This window comes from Brachionichthys hirsutus, chromosome 9 (genome assembly GCF_040956055.1).
Source record: "Brachionichthys hirsutus isolate HB-005 chromosome 9, CSIRO-AGI_Bhir_v1, whole genome shotgun sequence".
In the NCBI taxonomy this organism is placed as follows: Eukaryota; Metazoa; Chordata; class Actinopteri; order Lophiiformes; family Brachionichthyidae; genus Brachionichthys; species Brachionichthys hirsutus.
This window is the reverse complement of record NC_090905.1, coordinates 2,530,231-2,547,223: the sequence shown is the minus strand read 5'-3', so window position 1 is coordinate 2,547,223 and position 16,993 is coordinate 2,530,231. Positions and strand designations below refer to the sequence as shown.

Here is a 16,993-nt window from a genome sequence, read left to right as displayed (position 1 = left end):
CTGTTTTTTCTTCCTCTTCTGATTCCCAGAGATTCCTTCAGCAGAATGAGTCTACGCAAGTTTGATTTTTGAAGATGGATACAGGCACACACACACACACACAGCACACACACAATCAGAATTGCAATATTAATTTATTTTAGATTGTAAATAGGAGCATTTTCAAAGTTGGTCGGTGTTTCGGAGTGCGCTAAAAGAAAGCCCGAAGGCGTTGCAGGTCGGTACGTCATTCCAGTGTCTTAAGTTGTTTACAAACCGTCACGCAATCGGAGGGACAAATAAAGTGGATCTTAGGGATTAAAGAGACACTTTGGTTTTTAGAATTTTTCTTTCGGGCCGTTTATTACTCAAGAGGAGTCTCCATACGAAGCCATTTAAAACAACTTTTAAATCTTTACGTTTGACTCCCCAAATTCCTTTATTTGTTCTTTCAAGTGCCATAAAAAAAAAAGAACACTGCAGAAAATTTTAAAGCTCCGGGTGTCTCTTTATTCTTGTACAATGTGTCAAAAATCTGTACTCAATTTCATTTGTGCACTTTTTTTTATTATGTCTAGCAATGTTTTACAACTTGAAAGATGATGTAATTCTAAACTTAGAAGAAAAAAAACATGCAAAAAAAAAATGAAGGTACCATTATTTAGCACTTTTAGTTGAAAAGATGTTTTAAAGTTTGAGCAACATAATTTTATGTAGTTTTGTTTAAATTTTACTAAATAAATATTTTAATGTGGACTTTGTGTGCTATTTTTGTCCTTACGGAGGATTGATGCCCCGTTCGAGGCAGAAAACTGGAGAATGATTTGGTGAGGAAGTTTGAAGGTAAAAACTTTATTGCTTGTTGGAACAAAGGCCGGATAAAACGTCACGTTAGACCAGTGGTTCTCAAATGGTGGGGCGCGCCACCCTGGGGGGGCGCGGTGCGATGTCGGGGGGGGGGGGCGCCTGTGACCGCGGAGAAAATGTTTTTTTGCCTCACGAGTAAAGTGTAATTGCACATCCACTCCAGTAGTTGGCAGTGGCACCCTGATTGTCAGAGTGCGCGCAGGGAGGATTAGCAGAAGAGCGGTCGTAAACAATATACGGTGGGAGAAGAAGAAATACCTGACTTCCTCATTTTCTGTTGCAGACAAAAAAATGGTAATAAAGTTATTCTTTGTTGTAAGTTGATCTATATTTCTTTATTTTTCATATTTCTTTGTATGTTAAGGATACAAGAGTGTTTTTTTTTTTTCGGGGGGGGCACGACCAGCCTGATGCACTTAGTGAAAACACTGGACCGCTTTGCAATGGTTTTATTTTTCAATAAACAGCCAGCAGTCTGACGACATCGCGTACTTGAACCCGTGTAAACGTTAAACACACTTTATCCTGCATAGACTACATTTCAAATAAACAGTTAATCAAGGAATCACAACCGGCAGTGAAGTGTATCCCGGATCAAAGGAAGTGGGTCTGTGCCTCAACCGGTTCTTATTTTAGCCTTTATTACACTGATAGTATCTGGAAACGCTAATGAGAGAATAACCGACAGGTCATCGGGGATAGAAAACGGTCTTTCAACTACATCTTTGGTTCAGAAGTGCTCCTCCAACTTAAAAAGTAAGCAAACATTTTAAAGACGGCAAAGGAAAACAGATCCAAGTGACAATAATGGAAAGAGTGATTTAAAAGAAGGCCCAACAGGCTAACGTCACTGAGCGTATGGACCAATGGCTCTTTGTCTGTCGCACAACGAGCCCAGCAGAAGTTCCTAAAGACGCTCATCCCACAGCAGGACAAGGATTTTGTTTTAAACACTTCTGGGCTTTAAAGTTCGGGCACCAACAGCCGCCCCCCCACCCCCCCCCACTGTTTGCGTCACTGCTCGGGTTCAGCCATCCGTCTGTAGAACAGCAGGTAAGGCGTGGAGGAGGGGGAGGAGCTTGTCTCTGGGGAACAGGCTCGCAGGAAGTCCTCCTCCTCAAACAAGCGCACCTCAGAGTCATCGAACAGCAGCCATTTGCCCTCGTACTCCAGGAGGTTGTTGAGAACCTGCCGTTCTGCGGTCGGCGGCGGCGCATCGTCTCCTGCTCCGGCCTCCTTTGTAAGACATTCAGCGTTTTGGCCTATCGTCTTCCTCCGTTTGGGTCCCTCCGTGAAGCTGCTGCCTCCCAGTTCATAACTAGAGGCGCTCCTCTGGCCCCCGAGGAGTCCGCCGCCGCCCTCCGAAAGCTTCTTGCCTTTCTTTTTGCCGCTAGCCAAACTCCTCCTTTCACTCAGACTAAAAGACACCTCCCCGTCGTCGTAATCCAGCGGCGCCTCCTTCGCCGGCGTGTCCTCCTCTCCCTCGGCTTCTTTCTCGTCCTGCAGGAAGAGCTTCACGTCTCTCAGGCCGGACATGCGCACGAAGGCGGTGTAATGGCCGCTGCTGATCGTGACGCCGCTGTGCATGACCACGGCGAACAGCCGGTAGCGCCGAGCCTCGGCGGGCGAGGGCCGGGTGCACCACTCCTCCAGAGACAAGGTCAAAGGCGTCTGCAAGGGGGTGTTCACTTTGGACAGACCTCCGAACGGGCCCAGTCTGGAGGGAGGAGGAGAGTTAAAGGCTGCGTTAGAGACCTTCCTGTTTCTAGACGCACTCGGAACCGGGCTTAAAAATGGAACGTTTTATTTTGGCGGGTCGGGGGGGACAGAGGAGGAAACCTTTCCGGGCCCATAAACTCACGCGGAACTGTTGGCAGAGAAGCGCTTCAGGTGGATGGTGACCACCTCGGGGGTCTTGTCAAACAGCAGGCTCCTCTCGGCCTCCGTGTAATGGTGGCAGGTCTCACAGAAGTATTTGTCCTCCCCGACGATGCGCTCCACCGAAGCGAACTGGCCGATGGCCCACGACAGCGTCTTGAACTTCTGTTTGGGGTAGGGGGAGACTGGGAAGGGGGGGGGGGGGGGGGGTTAGCTTCTTCTTCTACATCAGATGACACTCGGAAGAGGAGACTCCTCCTCCTCCTCACCCTCGGCGGCGTCGTCCCGGCCGCCGGGCTGCTCGTCCAGCACCGGGATGCTGATGTCCTGGAAGTCTTCTCTCCTCTCTGTGAAGTTCTCGCACTCGAGGCAGCGAGTCCTCAGAACCAGCTGACCCTGGAACAGGTTCTCCATCAGGTCCAGGTCCAGGTCCTCTGGGTGAAGAGCGGACCCGTTTAACGTCGTGTTCTCAGGACACAGGTTACACATAATTAATCTAAAGCCTGAACACAAATACTTTATTGAATCAAACCCAAAATGTCTGACACACACACACACACACACGCACGCGCACACACACACACGCGCACGCGCACACACACACACACACACACACACACACACACACGCACGCGCACGCGCACACACACACACACACACCGTGAGGATTCGCAGGCTTCTTGTCTTCCGCCGTTCTCCCATCACTCGTCTCTCCACCCCGACTCTGGCCGGCGGTCGGTCCTGCCTTCTTCTCCGGGTCGTCGTGCTTCCTCGCCGTCGAGCAGCTGATCTTCCCGGCGCTCCGGAACTTGGAGAAAATGCTGGGCTGCTTCCCGGAAGGCCTCAGCCAGCTCAGCTTCGACTTCCTCTTTCTTTTCCCATCGACCCCTTCGCCCGTCGCCTCGCCGTCGCTCCCGCCCTCCTCCCCCGTGCCTCCGTGTTCCACATCCCCGGCGCCGCCTGTGACCGTGCTGCAGGAAGGCCTCCCTTTGGAGCGAGTGAGCGGGGCGTTTCTCACGTCCCCGCTGGCGTCCGATTTGTCGGCCTTTCCCGACTTTGGTTTCTTTTTGGCGTTGCCCACTTCCGCGTCGCTCTTTCTCTTCCCGCTGACCTGGCCGTCGTGATCTGTGGGGGCTGTGGACTCTTCAGGTTCGGTCCTGTTACCGTCCTCCTGCTCCTTCCTAATGGTGTGACAAGCTTCCTGAATATATCCCAGGATGCACTGCAGCACCTCCTGCGCATCATGTTGAAGGTAGCCGTCATACATGGGGTTCAGCTGCCTGCAACAAAACGAGACAGAAAAATAAGTTGTTGTTTTTTTAAGTCATTTACTAATTTGGCGACGCGATTCTTCACAACGACGCTCGCTTTTACCGGAGCGTGTGCAGGATTCTCCGCGGCGGCGTGGCGAGCTCGCCTTGGCTGAAGCTGCCGGGGTTCAGCAGGAAGCTGGACTGCAGCTGCTCCATCGACGCGATCAGACCGTTGAGGCTCCCGAGGAGCTCGAGCTGAACCGGCGGAGCCTCCGAGGCAACTTCCGACAGCTGAAGACGGGAAGGCGGGACTTAAAATACAATAAAATCTACTTTTCAAAACCATTACGAGAGACACAAAACGTCTGCTTTGCACCAACCTCTTCACTTTTACCAGCTTCTTTCCTTCTAGAGAGGCTGTAGAGGTTTTTCACGCCGGCTCTCAGCCGTGGGCAGTAGTGCAGCACCTGCAGGAGGTCACCAATGACTTCAGAAATTAAACTATCCGGATAGTAAAGGGTAATATTATTACCACAGTCTGCCTCTGATAGTGACCCACCTGTAAGATACTGTTCAAGTAGCAGGTGTTGCCCAAGTTGTTGAGACCCACGAACGGTACCGCCCTCTCGGTCTTCTCGCACGGCACGAGAAAGCCCGGTGACGGGGGACACCGGGAAGGACCGGGGACCACCTGATCACAGCCGCTAGAAACAAAAGAGGAACTCAAATATAAAGTGAGAAACATTCATCCTCCTAGAGGCCAGCGGCGTTGGAGTCGTCACACATCACCGACGGCAACCTGGAACAAGTCGATCTCCTCCCAGTGAAACAACCAACCCATTAAAATGGAGGTACAAACACAAAACAGATCGGTTTTTACGGCGTCCTCAGAGCGGACGTGAAGACGGCACAACGTGTCGGTGTCACATGACCAGGTAACACAAGCGGCGTTCTAGCCTTGCATGAGGCCCAGATTAACGACAACACGGACCCACCTCGCCTCTCGCTCCTCCCGATCCGCCGGCTCGAGGTCTTCCGCTTGCGGTTCCGAGAAATCCAGCGCCCGTTTCGCTTCCTTCTTCCGGAGATACTTCAGAGACAGCTTGCTCTTCTTGACGGGGCTCCCCTGGGTGGCACCAACATGACCCCCCCGAAGCCCTGGCATCTTTTCTTGCGTTTCAGCTCGGAGGTTTTTCCTTCTTGGTTCGGTTCCTACAGAGGCGCAACAGTGCCCCTCACTGGAAAGAAATGGAAACACAATACAATATCAGGAAGGGCGCAGTCAGAGTCCAACGAGAATGACGCGACTACGCACTACATAAATACTGTGTATTTCGTGTTATATACATTAATCACCCACTTTAAAAAGGACACAGGGAGCTCCGGTTTATTAAAGCCAATCCCGTTTCCTAGTGAACGAAGCATTACGTAACGCGTTAGCTGGCTAACGCTAACTAACTATCGCTCATCTCCCCCCCCCCCTGAACTCTTGAGAAACAACTGTTGTCACGAACATCCGCCATTTACTTGTTCCGCTTCGGGAAATGGTTGCGGCATTGCGAACCGCGCACGATAAGCCGGTGTTGTTGTGCACTTCGCAGAAAACACAGCGACAGAAGTAGGTCAGAACCGTGCGGGGGAAAAAAGTGGGAGGAGAGAACGGCCGTTTCTAACAGTTCGATAACCCCCCCCAAGTAAAACACCTCGCCAAATCCAAAAAGAAGCGGAAGAATCTTTGCGCTTACTTTAATTAGTCATCTTGAATTCCGGTTGAATATAATTCACCAAATATTCATTCGTTGACTCAAATGCGGAGCGTTTTCCGACCCGGACGGTGAAGCAGAAGTTGGCGCTTTTTCCTGCTTGAAGGCTTGCCGACTGCTAAATCGCCTGTTTAATATCTTTAGAGATATCAATACTTCCAGCAGAAATATCCGATTAGCAGTCGTGTATTTCGGTAAAGGCTTTTCCGGTACAAACACAAAACCCGTAAAGGTGTAGAGACATTCGTAATATTGTATGACTCGAAAATCCCATATTCCAGACACCAGGCAAATAGTTAGCCACCTTTGCCGATTTTTAGACGCCATTTTTGTAGTCCATTTTTAAAGTTGCGTTAGTTCGCTTGATTTACGTCCACATTGACTTTTTAGAATCCTTCCTTCAAAGTAAGAGATAGTAATTAGTTATTTTTTACATTTCTCCCATCCTACGAATGCACTTATACTGAAAATCAACTTTCTCTGCAGTCATTGATTAAGAAGCTAAATATTTAGAGAACGGTCAGCAGGGTGCTTCCTGCTTTAAACCTGACCCTGGATCTGCTCTGGATCTTTGCTGAGGCTGATTGATCTTTATTTTACTGATGGGGTGAATGAATGAATAATAAACCTGAAAAGTGTCCAACTGTCCATCCTGTTGTCTGTCTCAAGAAGCTTGAGAGTAATGAGTTACATCTACTCCATTACTCCTGAACCAACGCATCGTGGTCTGGATTACCACCGCCATGTTACATGATTACATGACGTGGTAATCTATTACATGATGCTGTAATCTATTACATGACGTGGTAATCTATTACATGATTACATGATGCTGTAATCTATTACATGATGCTGTAATCTATTACATGACGTGGTAATCTATTACATAATGCTGTAATCTATTACATGATGCTGTAATGTATTACATGATGTGGTAATCTATTACATGACAGTGGTAATCTATTACATGATGCTGTAATCTATTACATGACGTGGTAATCTATTACATGATGCTGTCATTTATTACATGATGTGGTAATCTATTACATGACAGTGGTAATCTATTACATGACGTGGTAATCTATTACATGATGCTGTAATCTATTACATGATGTGGTAATCTATTACATGATGCTGTAATCTATTACATGATGTGGTAATCTATTACATGACAGTGGTAATCTATTACATGATGCTGTAATCTATTACATGACGTGGTAATCTATTACATGATGCTGTAATCTATTACATGATGTGGTAATCTATTACATGACGTGGTAATCTATTACATGATGCTGTCATTTATTACATGATGTGGTAATCTATTACATGACGTGGTAATCTATTACATAATGCTGTAATCTATTACATGATGTGGTAATCTATTACATGACAGTGGTAATCTATTACATGATGCTGTAATCTATTACATGACGTGGTAATCTATTACATGATGCTGTAATCTATTACATGACAGTGGTAATCTATTACATGACGTGGTAATCTATTACATGATGCTGTCATTTATTACATGATGTGGTAATCTATTACATGATGTGGTAATCTATTACATGACGCTGTAATCTATTACATGATGTGGTAATCTATTACATGATGCTTCTCGTGACACCAGAAGTCTTTAAATCAATATTATTTAAATATTATTTAAAAATATATGCATGCCAAGCGTATATTTTAATAAATAAATAATTTCTATAAATTACCGTCAAGCTACATGAGGTCTGACTTGACAATTGTCCTTCTTTGCGAAATTCAGCCTAAAAATAGATTTGTTTATATTTTATAAAATGATATACTTATTAAGTTTTTTTTCTTCGATAATAATAAACAGCTCGAATAAACACAGCTCGTCAACGTTCGTTAAAACCCGTAATTACATGCATCGTCCACCTGCAACCAGCAGGGGGAAACATTGCCCATGGAAATGTAGGTCAAATGAACCAGCGTCATTGTTACTTCCAGTGGAGCGTCTCCCCATCTGACAGTCAGCAGACCCGTCCACCAATTCAAAGGTAAGACGCGATTTGTCACGTTTCTACTTGAGGAGATGAAACGAAAAACATCTCCAAAGAATTCTCGCGAGAGGGTTCTATTTAATGTCTGTTCCGGTTTTATATGCGTGTCACTTGTAGTGTGTTGATCTCGACAGGGCTGTGAGTGCTGTCGCTGGCGTGCGTTTTTTTATTTTATTTTATTTTTTTTTACCGCACGTTGATGATCGCAGCCCCCGAATGCAGCACAAATATCAGAAATGACAGGTGTGTCATTTAACCCGTGCAAACAGCAACATCGACTGCATGCATGCAGGAGGAAACTGCTTGCTCAGCAGCACAGCTGTATCGGTGGGCATGGAGCAGCTGTGCATCAGCTTCTACTCAGATTTATTATTTCTGCTTTATTTTCTATGTTGATGAAATAACGCTTCAATGAGAGAGCTAGACGGGAGTAGTTTGGCGGTACAGTACCTCCTGGCGGGCTGCAGCCCCCCCTGCTGTGATGGGGATGATTTAGCTCCAGCATGCACACATCCTCAGATATGTTGTTATCTTTGCCATCTCAGGTCCTGGGTTGGCTCTATCTGTAAATTCCTACACTATGTTACTATACCAGAGCCCAAATGCCCCATTTGTACTGGGATGAATGCATACCTTACATGCCACATGTGATATAAAAAAAAACTAGGTAATTAGATTCATTTCAGATGATGATAAACTGCAGGTGATTTATCTGGATTTAACGAGGAGGGCTGGAGCGGAGGCGTTATCTTCTCTTTGATCCAACGTAAAGCCAATATAGAATGTGCATTAAAGATGGATTCGCATGTTTCACTTCCTTCAACACCTGCTGATAACATCATTCCCCCAAGGGGGGGGGGGGGCGACGACCCTTATTCATTTAAAGGGAGACAGATCTCACCACCCATGTTCCACACTGCCACTCGGTGAAATCAGCGCAAGACAAACATGTTTTTGATCCTTGGAAATGCATCGCTATATTCAGACAGCGCTTCTGTTTTCAGAAGGAATTAAGCTGCTTATTACAGTTCAAACAAGAAGAAAAACACCCTCCAGGTTTCATGTGGACAAACAATATTGCCTCAACAGTCTCACATAAAAAGACAAAATTGAGAGGAGCGGCCGAGTTGATACCTTTCTGCATGTCCAGCTCTTGGAGCAAAACACTTTGACTTCCTAGTCAGTATCTCTGCACACATTTAGAACATCTCGATACACCCCCCCCCCCAAACATTTTTTTTTGTACATTCATCTCATTATGCTTCTGCATTTGCAAACAGCTTTGCTGGAGTAATGGGCTCCATTGGAAAGAATTTAACCTCTAACCTGTAGAAGTAATGAGGGCCATTCTACATGCCCTGAGCAATGACATTGCTCTTCATCAAGGCATGCTTTGTCCCTGGAGGAACAGAGCCCTCTGAGCAGCAGACGCTGGAGGTGTGGTGACCCCCCCCCCCACCCACCGTCGCTCCCGGGACGGGGAACGCTGGAGGGGAAATGAGAGCATGTTGAGTGACAGGCAATGCTGCACTTAAAGAATGAGAAGCATGTCTTAAGTCCACTTCAATCCCTTTGGAGAGAGCCATGCTGAGGGTTTCCCCTCAGTCGTGGAACGTCCTCGGGGGGGTTCAGGAGCCACAGGTTGGGAACCTCTGGGTTAATCAGCACATTTTTCTTTTTTACATCTTTACACCTTAATGAAAACCAGCTAAAATGAACTCCTCGGGGCTCGGGGTCTGTTCCTGCCTCGAAGCCTGCGGCTGCTGCTTCGCTCGCCCATCATCCACTTTATGTTCACTGACAGAGAGACGTCTCACGCGGCTCTGCCCCATCAGCAGACTGTCTGACTCTGCGAGAAGGTAAAGGGAGCTTAATGAGATCCTTTATGAGTGGATGCGTAGGAGCACACGTCTCAGGCGACACAGGAATCCTCCCTGGTAGCGTAACGCATCTGTGCGACTCCGGTCGATGCATGCCGAGGAAGTAGGTGTGTCCAGCTCGGCTCCGATGGGAGGAAGCCGTTCCATCCCTCTCGGTCTGCTTACCCCCCCTCCCGGCTCTCCTGTTTCAGTCAGTCTGCCCCGGCCTCCGACAGAGGATCTCCGTTCACCGCCATGACTCCTGTCCTGACGAACTGAAGAGTTTTCGGTTCATTATTTCTGCTCATTAAATCAGAAAGAGTGGATTTGTGCCACTTGTGTGGAAGGTGCTTCACTCCTAAGAGGATTCCACACACCTGCAGAGGTAAGAGATGCTCAGGGGGGGGGTCTTTCTCCGTCTCATCCCTCCTTCCAAAGCTGCTTATTAAGATTATTTCTGGTGTGCTTCATCTGTTTTCCCTTTCTTCTTGTAGTGTGTTCTGTCAGCGGTTGATTGATCACATTCATTCTTTCATTTCCTGTGACGACTCCCGTTCTTGCCACTTTTCTCTGGCTTTCTGCTGTTTTTGTTTTTCATCTTTTGCATCAGACATCCACAGTGAGGCATCCATACAAATCATTTCTGCACTCATTATTCTCTCTCTAGCCGCCTGTCGGTTTCTCTGTTACCTACACACACCGGTTGATCTCATCGCTGAAGCAGTTTATTGGCAGGACCGGGTTCAGCTGCAGGTTTAACTTTTTGTTGTAGTACACACATGCTGCACAAACTATGCTAACCAGACAGCATGTGCAGCGGATGATAGCAAACGGCGGCGGCTTGGAATGAACATGCATGTTATTCTTGGCAATCTTCAACGTTTCACCCTGCATCTTGGCTTGGATCGCTGCCCCTCCTTTTCTTGAATCCTCTCCAATGCAAATCCTCCCTTTCTCTTTCTGCTGTGTTATAGTCTCACAGTTAGTCTTGATCACCGCTCTGCCCGCCCTGCCACATAGCATCGGCCATGGTTGGCTGGCTAACTGCAGCTACACTGCATTAATAAGGCAAAGTATTCTTGTTGTGTGGGTGATGTTTGTGTTCCATGCTGCATTCACTGACATTAGAACTCTTAGTCCATGCACAGGTCAAAGGGCACATTCGTATTTAGATACATTGAAGATGCACTGTCCTCAGAGACATGACTGACCTGCAGTAATGAGCAGTCCCTCGCTGTGCTTGTGTTTATATATATATATGTGTGTGTGTGTGTGTGTGTGTGCACCCATGTGACTTCCGTGGAGGTGCAGAGAGGTGAATCATGGGAGCTCAGTTGCTGGCGGCTCTTAGAGGCGTTCACGGTAACGATACCACGATGGGTGATTTGCAAAATAGACGCCGTCTGAGAGACGTATCTGTGAAATGTCAACTTTTCAGGCAAAGAAAACAAGCAAAAGGGCTGTAGCTTGCCGCCTATGAATGTTTAAGGCTATCCAGAGACATCTCTGAGACGCATTCCCGAATCTCAAGGAATTTGCTCAACACAGCCAAAAGCTTATAAACCATTAATTACATCTAAAATATTGAAACAAGCGAGAGAAGAGCTACAAGGTTTGCATTTCACTGACAACATTAAAATGATGAATTTTAATTGAAAAGTGGCTCCAGGGATTGCACCGCCTGAAAGAGGCCAAGAACCGAACCGCTGGATGGATCGCCATAAAATTCAGCCGAGGAGTTCACTTTTTCATTTTCTAACCTTTCATCTAACAGCGTTTTAAGGGTACTTGCCATAGTACTGATTCATTTCAATAAGTTCGTGCTTGAGTTTGGAACCTGATAGAGCGTCAGAGTGCGATTTTAAACTTCAAATGTTCTGGGGAAAAGCTAAATATGGAGAATAAGAAACCCAATTTAGTTCAGCAAGGGAAAATAAACCATTAGCGATCAAGCCTTAGGAACAACTGCATTGGACAGGTTTAGCTTAATCTGATGGAAAGTGTATTGAAGCACACACACACACACACACACGCACACACACACACACACACGGACCTTCCCAGAATCTGTAGCCGCTCCCGCGAGGGACTCTCGGGGTGGCTGCTCATTAACAAAGCAGAGCACAGATCACCTGCTTCCTCCTGAATGACTAATCATCCCCTATTCTACCTCTCATCACCACAGACCAACACAGAGCGCGCTGCTCGTGCTTCCTTCATTAGCGCCACGCTCGTGATGCCATTTATTCTCTGCTGTAATGCTGAACATGGCCGTCAGCTAAGAAACAACGCAGCACAAACCCGCACTGCACACGCCACCATCCCCTCGCAGAAACATCGTAGCGATGCGTGTCTGCCGCTGGGTTGGATTGTGAGTTCTCACTTAGCATGTGCACGGTTTGTGGCGTGTCTGCGTGCGCGCTTGCATGCGTAGGCCACGAGCGGTCGATGCCAGTCTGCGGCCTGACTCGTCTGGCCGGGTACCCCCCCCCCCCCCCGACGCTCGCATGTCTCCAGACTTTCATGTCCACTCACTCCCACTGAGGCCTCCCCAGGAGGATCCCGTGATCCTGTGTCGGCCCACAGTTGCACGCCTACGCCGGGTTGCTTGCTGGAAGAGATGAAGGTGTTCACTTTTTCTGTTGTTTAAGCCAAAACATTGAAACACAAAGACAAAAGAAAGGCGTTGAAAAAAAGTGTGTGTGTGTGTGAAAAACCTGTGTGTCGTGATGATGCAGGCGCACGGGCTGGATTCCTCCTCCCGTTTTATCTCAGCGGATGGATATTCTTTCATGAACAAGTGGCAGAGCCCGACTAAGGAGCTTTTAAGACATCTTAACTGTGCCGTGGGAGGGAGAGGGACTCCCTAAACTCTGTTTATGTCAGTCAAAGAAGCCCCTCGCTGAGAACACACACGGATACATGAGAGCCCGGAGTCAGCACGCACACGCACACACACACACGCACACACACATCAGCAGCTGAGCGAATGCCTAAGGATAGCACTACTAATCTCTTTCTCTGTTGACACACTGTTCCTCAGATGTGCTATGCTTTCACAGCTCTCTCTTTCTCACCATGTTACTATCCCGAAGCTATAACTGTATTCCCTCCATCAGTGTCAGCGGAAGGGTGAGCCCACATGGGGCTAGAGGTGTGCACGTGGGTGTGTGATTGTGTGTGTGTGTGTGCGTGTGCCTTTAGCACATCTGGTCTACGAACCACAGCTTCCCACAGAGCACACTTTAGGAAAACCAGCGGGACTTTGCAGAAGTTCAGAAAAAGCTGCGCTGCAGTCCTCGGTAGTTTCCCAGGGCTGAGCGTCGCAAGAAGTGAACTCCTCGAATTCATGTAAAGGGTTATCCGACGCTGGCGCATGCACATTGTTGAGAAAAATCGAAGGCATGAGGAAAAAGCTGCGAGGTAAAGTATTAAAATAGACACATATGGATCCAGTGGAAATGCAAAGCTGCATTTGCAAGAGATCAAAGGGCGAGTTTGGAGACATCCGCATTTAATCGTCCGATATGTCACGACTTCTAATGGATGAAGTTGATCCAGGCTTTCTGAGGTGAAGTCGTTTCCACGATGGGCGGACGTCTGTCTAGCGGTAAATGTGAGGAGAAGCCGACTCGGATGCGTGCTGGTCGCTACACCCCGAGAAGCATCTGGTTTTGTTGGTGAAGCGATCGTTCTGGAATTCAGATAACAAACTGACGCCTTTGGCATCATCTGCATTCCTCCTCGCTGTATTTTTGATGAGCCTCAGATCCTTCCGAGAAAAGAAAAAAAGAAATCAATAATCATCACAAAATATAAATAATTAAATTCCCACCCACCCTTATGCAGCCTGTCTGAAAGAGTAAAGCATAAATCATACAGATCTGCATGCAGGCCCATGGTGAGTTCTGGTGAGGATTATAAGGCAGACCGCATTAGGGACCTGGCACCAGATGGTCTTGAACGTAACTCCAGACCTCATAAAAGTTTAGCAACACCCCCGACCGTATTGGATGCACCTTGTCAGTTTCTAGATGCCACTATGTGTGGCACTATGTTCTTGGTGTTCTCAATAGATGCTGTCCATTCCTGCAGTTTCATTTAGTTGTCTTGAAGCGCAGAACAAAAAGGCGACTTCTAACAATGGGCATTTTCCTCTCTCGGTATCTTTGAGGTCCTTTTCTGTTTGATGCCATTCATCGAGCAGGCTTTGTTACGCTGGAACACGGTGCATAAAGATATTGTGAATGATCGTCATAGCGCTTTGAATCGTGGATTACAAAGACGCAACATGCCCTATTTGGAAAGTGTTTCCTGCTATAGTCAGAAATCAGACAGGTTAGACATTCATTGAAGGATTGATAGCATGTTCTTGAGATGCAAACCATTGGAGCTTTGAAAAACAAAGGGTTATACACCGACTTTATTGAATGCATGTGTTTTTGTGGAATTTCCTTGCTGGTTGAATGAGTGGGTGAGTTCAGAGTGGGAGCAACGTATAGGGCATTCCATTGTCTTTACGATTGACTTTGGGAGACCGGGATTGTCCTTATGTTCAAGAAATAGACCAAGAAATGAAAGGATTAAAACAGTGGCACGATTGGCAGTAAAGTCAATGCTCAGGATGTTCCATAAACAAAAAAACAAGATGTCAAACTACATCACGGCCCTTCCAGGAAAAAGGTCTGAATGCAGTTTCCACCAAGTTGAGATGAGAGCCATATATATATATATATTCCATATATTTACATCTATATCTTGAGGTAAAACAACAAAGTTCTGGACTGCATCTCGGTACCACAACCGGACATTTCGTAAGGAGTAATGCTGAGGAACAAAGGCCGGGTCCATCCTTGCATTGTTTCCTCGTGTTGCATCCCCAACGCCGCCTCTTAAGGGGTTCCTGGCATTGACAGGCAGGAAAAAACAGAGTGTCATAAGAGGAGTCGAGAGTTTAGCGGGTGACATGTGACTTCCTTAATGGAACTTTCATCATTGACTTCTGTGTTGTGATTGGCTGACAGTGAGAGGCAGGAACTTCTCGCTGTAAGCGTGTTGCTGTAAGTCACCACTCCCTGAAACCCCCCCCCCCCCCCCCGGTTGGAGCCTGAAGTAACTTTTGGCTCTCTGGGTGTAAATGTGAACACTAAGTGTTGGCATTTCACTATTTAATAGGGATGCAGTCTGTTGTTCGTCTTATGAAAGCTGGGTCGAGTGGGTGTGGGTGCGGTCGAGGAGCGTGTATTTAAAGTTTGCAACCTGAAAATGATTCACCATCTTTGTATTTTCACTTCTTCGTTTCTTTTCGGTGTCGTTTGATGCGTTGGCCTGTGGATCCTCAACTCTCTCTGTCCGACCACTCGTTTTTTACTCAATGAAAATTTACAGCACGCGCTCACCTCTACAAACGTCACAAAACACACACACCTCTGTTGTTTCTGAAGTACTTATTGCTTTTCTAGAGGTTAAAGCACGCACATTTGCAGTAGAGAAGCAGAGATGAAACAAAGATGAGAAGGTAAAAAAAAAAAGGATGACTGAGTAAAGGAGAGAGAAGTTTTCCACTTCATGTGTGCATGTGTGTGTGCGTGCACAAAGTTTGTTTGATGTTCTGCCCATCTTTCAAGCTAGCTGTGGTGAGATAGCGCGCACTACTGGGTTGCACGAAGCTCAGGAATGCAGATCGAGAGATGAACGCCTCACCGCTGCGTACGACTCGCCTGCTGTGGCGGAAGACAGTGAAATCATATATGCAGTGTTACACACTTCGCCGGGCGGTCGGCCCCGGCGGAGCTGCTGCCCGACTCGGGATTTAACGGGCCCCCGAACCCCGTCGGCTCCTCCAGCTGCAAGCCCGTTTGTGAACTTCAGTTTCTCGGCTTCTCCTCGCTGAAAACCGCTTGTTCCCCACAGGGACTGGGCGGACACTTCTGCGTTTGCCAGAGTTTCTATTGTTATTTGCTGACACAGCTGTATTTAATATTGTTCACCAATATTGTGAACCAATATTAGCCCTGACAAATGCAAGCCTGCCAGACATGTAGTACGCAGCGGCAGAAATATGCTAACAAGGAAAAACGGGCCAAGTGCACCAGTGGAAAAAACATGTGTGTTTAATACAGCTTGTCTCTCTGTGGACAAAGTTTCTGCACTTTCAGGTATAAAGGCGAGGTGGCATCAGATAGCAGCTGTTTGCCAAATAAAGGAACTTTACGGAGGGCAACTCTTTAATTTGGTAACGACTTGATAGGATCAGGCAAGCAAAGACAGACGGGCTGGTGGGAAGAACACACAGATGGCAGGCAGAGGAAGAGGAATCATTTGTAGTCGAACAGTTTCCTCCAACTGTGTGTTGCAGATCAATTCGACAAGGCCGTGTCCTTCCGAGTAAACGTGACAAGCGTGGTCTTGTGCAACCGTCGATATCCCCGAGGCAGCTATGGAGCCGGGCCGCCAAACATTCCGACTCAACGGCAGACTCTTAATAGGAGAGTCGGAGGAGCAGGTGTATGACGCAATCAGACTAGATTGCTGCACTTAAACTGCCGCCGCCACCAAGAAGGACTCCAATCAGATGGACCAACCGTCAATCAAGGCCCAGCCTCTGAAGCCAATGATTAAGCTGATTTTAAATCCATGGGATTGTGTACTTAAAAGAAATCAGTGAAAAAGAAATAATGTGTGTGTGTGTGTTTTTTTTTTTTTGTAAATGCAGGGTAAAGTTCAAATCTCTCTTCACCTAATATGGAAAACTATGACACAACATACTTCTACTGTACCTGGCTGGCCATCCTATCTTCCATCTCCGCCCTGCAGTGCCAGAAGTTGCTGACAAGGGCTATTATCTTCCCGTTCTCCCCGGTAACTAAAATCCACAGACAGCTCTGCACGTCAGCCAATCAGATAACAGATAGCCCCTGATTTTTGTGTCAGTGCTGCATGCCTTTCATCCTGATGCTCGAATGGGCTTTGCCAGACAGATAAGGACCCAAAGGGTGTTTACTGTACGCATCTGAGGAATGGGCATAATGAGGGAGGAGGAAGAAACAGAGCGATGATGCTGTGTTTTATTTTCAGGATAAAAAATGAAGTGAGGTGAGGTAAAGGAATAGATAAAATCAGGTAGGTAGGAGACAAATAAAAAGGAAGGATTGATCAGTGCTGAAGTGGGAGTAATTATTGGAGGAGGGAGGGAAATAACTTTCAACTCACCTCTCCAGCAATAGGGAGGCCTGGTAGAGAGACATTAAAGGACTGAATGAGTAAGATTAAGAGAGAGAGAGTGGGAATGTCAGCAAAGCATTCAAGCGCCCATGTTTTTCCTCACTATCTTTCTGCCTGGATGTGTGCCTCCCAAT

General features: G+C 47.0%; 2 protein-coding genes across 2 annotated transcripts in view; one reads left to right on the top strand and one right to left on the bottom strand.

The window, feature by feature from the left end:
• Positions 1–641, top strand: part of dock7 (dedicator of cytokinesis 7) — a 28,427-nt gene extending 27,786 nt beyond the window's left edge. The window contains exon 51 of the mRNA XM_068743323.1: positions 30–641. Coding sequence (XP_068599424.1) covers positions 30–72 — 43 coding nt within the window. The 3' untranslated portion in view covers positions 73–641. The remainder of the gene's footprint in view (positions 1–29) is intronic.
• A 639-nt stretch (positions 642–1,280) lies between these two features.
• Positions 1,281–5,835, bottom strand: usp1 (ubiquitin specific peptidase 1). The gene is made up of 9 exons (XM_068743324.1): positions 5,723–5,835; positions 4,973–5,215; positions 4,537–4,681; positions 4,358–4,444; positions 4,099–4,268; positions 3,385–4,004; positions 2,994–3,158; positions 2,708–2,909; positions 1,281–2,563 (listed from the first exon to the last, which is right to left on the bottom strand). Exons 2-9 carry the CDS (start codon positions 5,140–5,142, stop codon positions 1,861–1,863), a joined length of 2,262 nt encoding a protein of 753 aa, XP_068599425.1. The 5' UTR covers positions 5,143–5,215; positions 5,723–5,835; the 3' UTR covers positions 1,281–1,860.
• Positions 5,836–16,993: the final 11,158 nt, after the last annotated feature.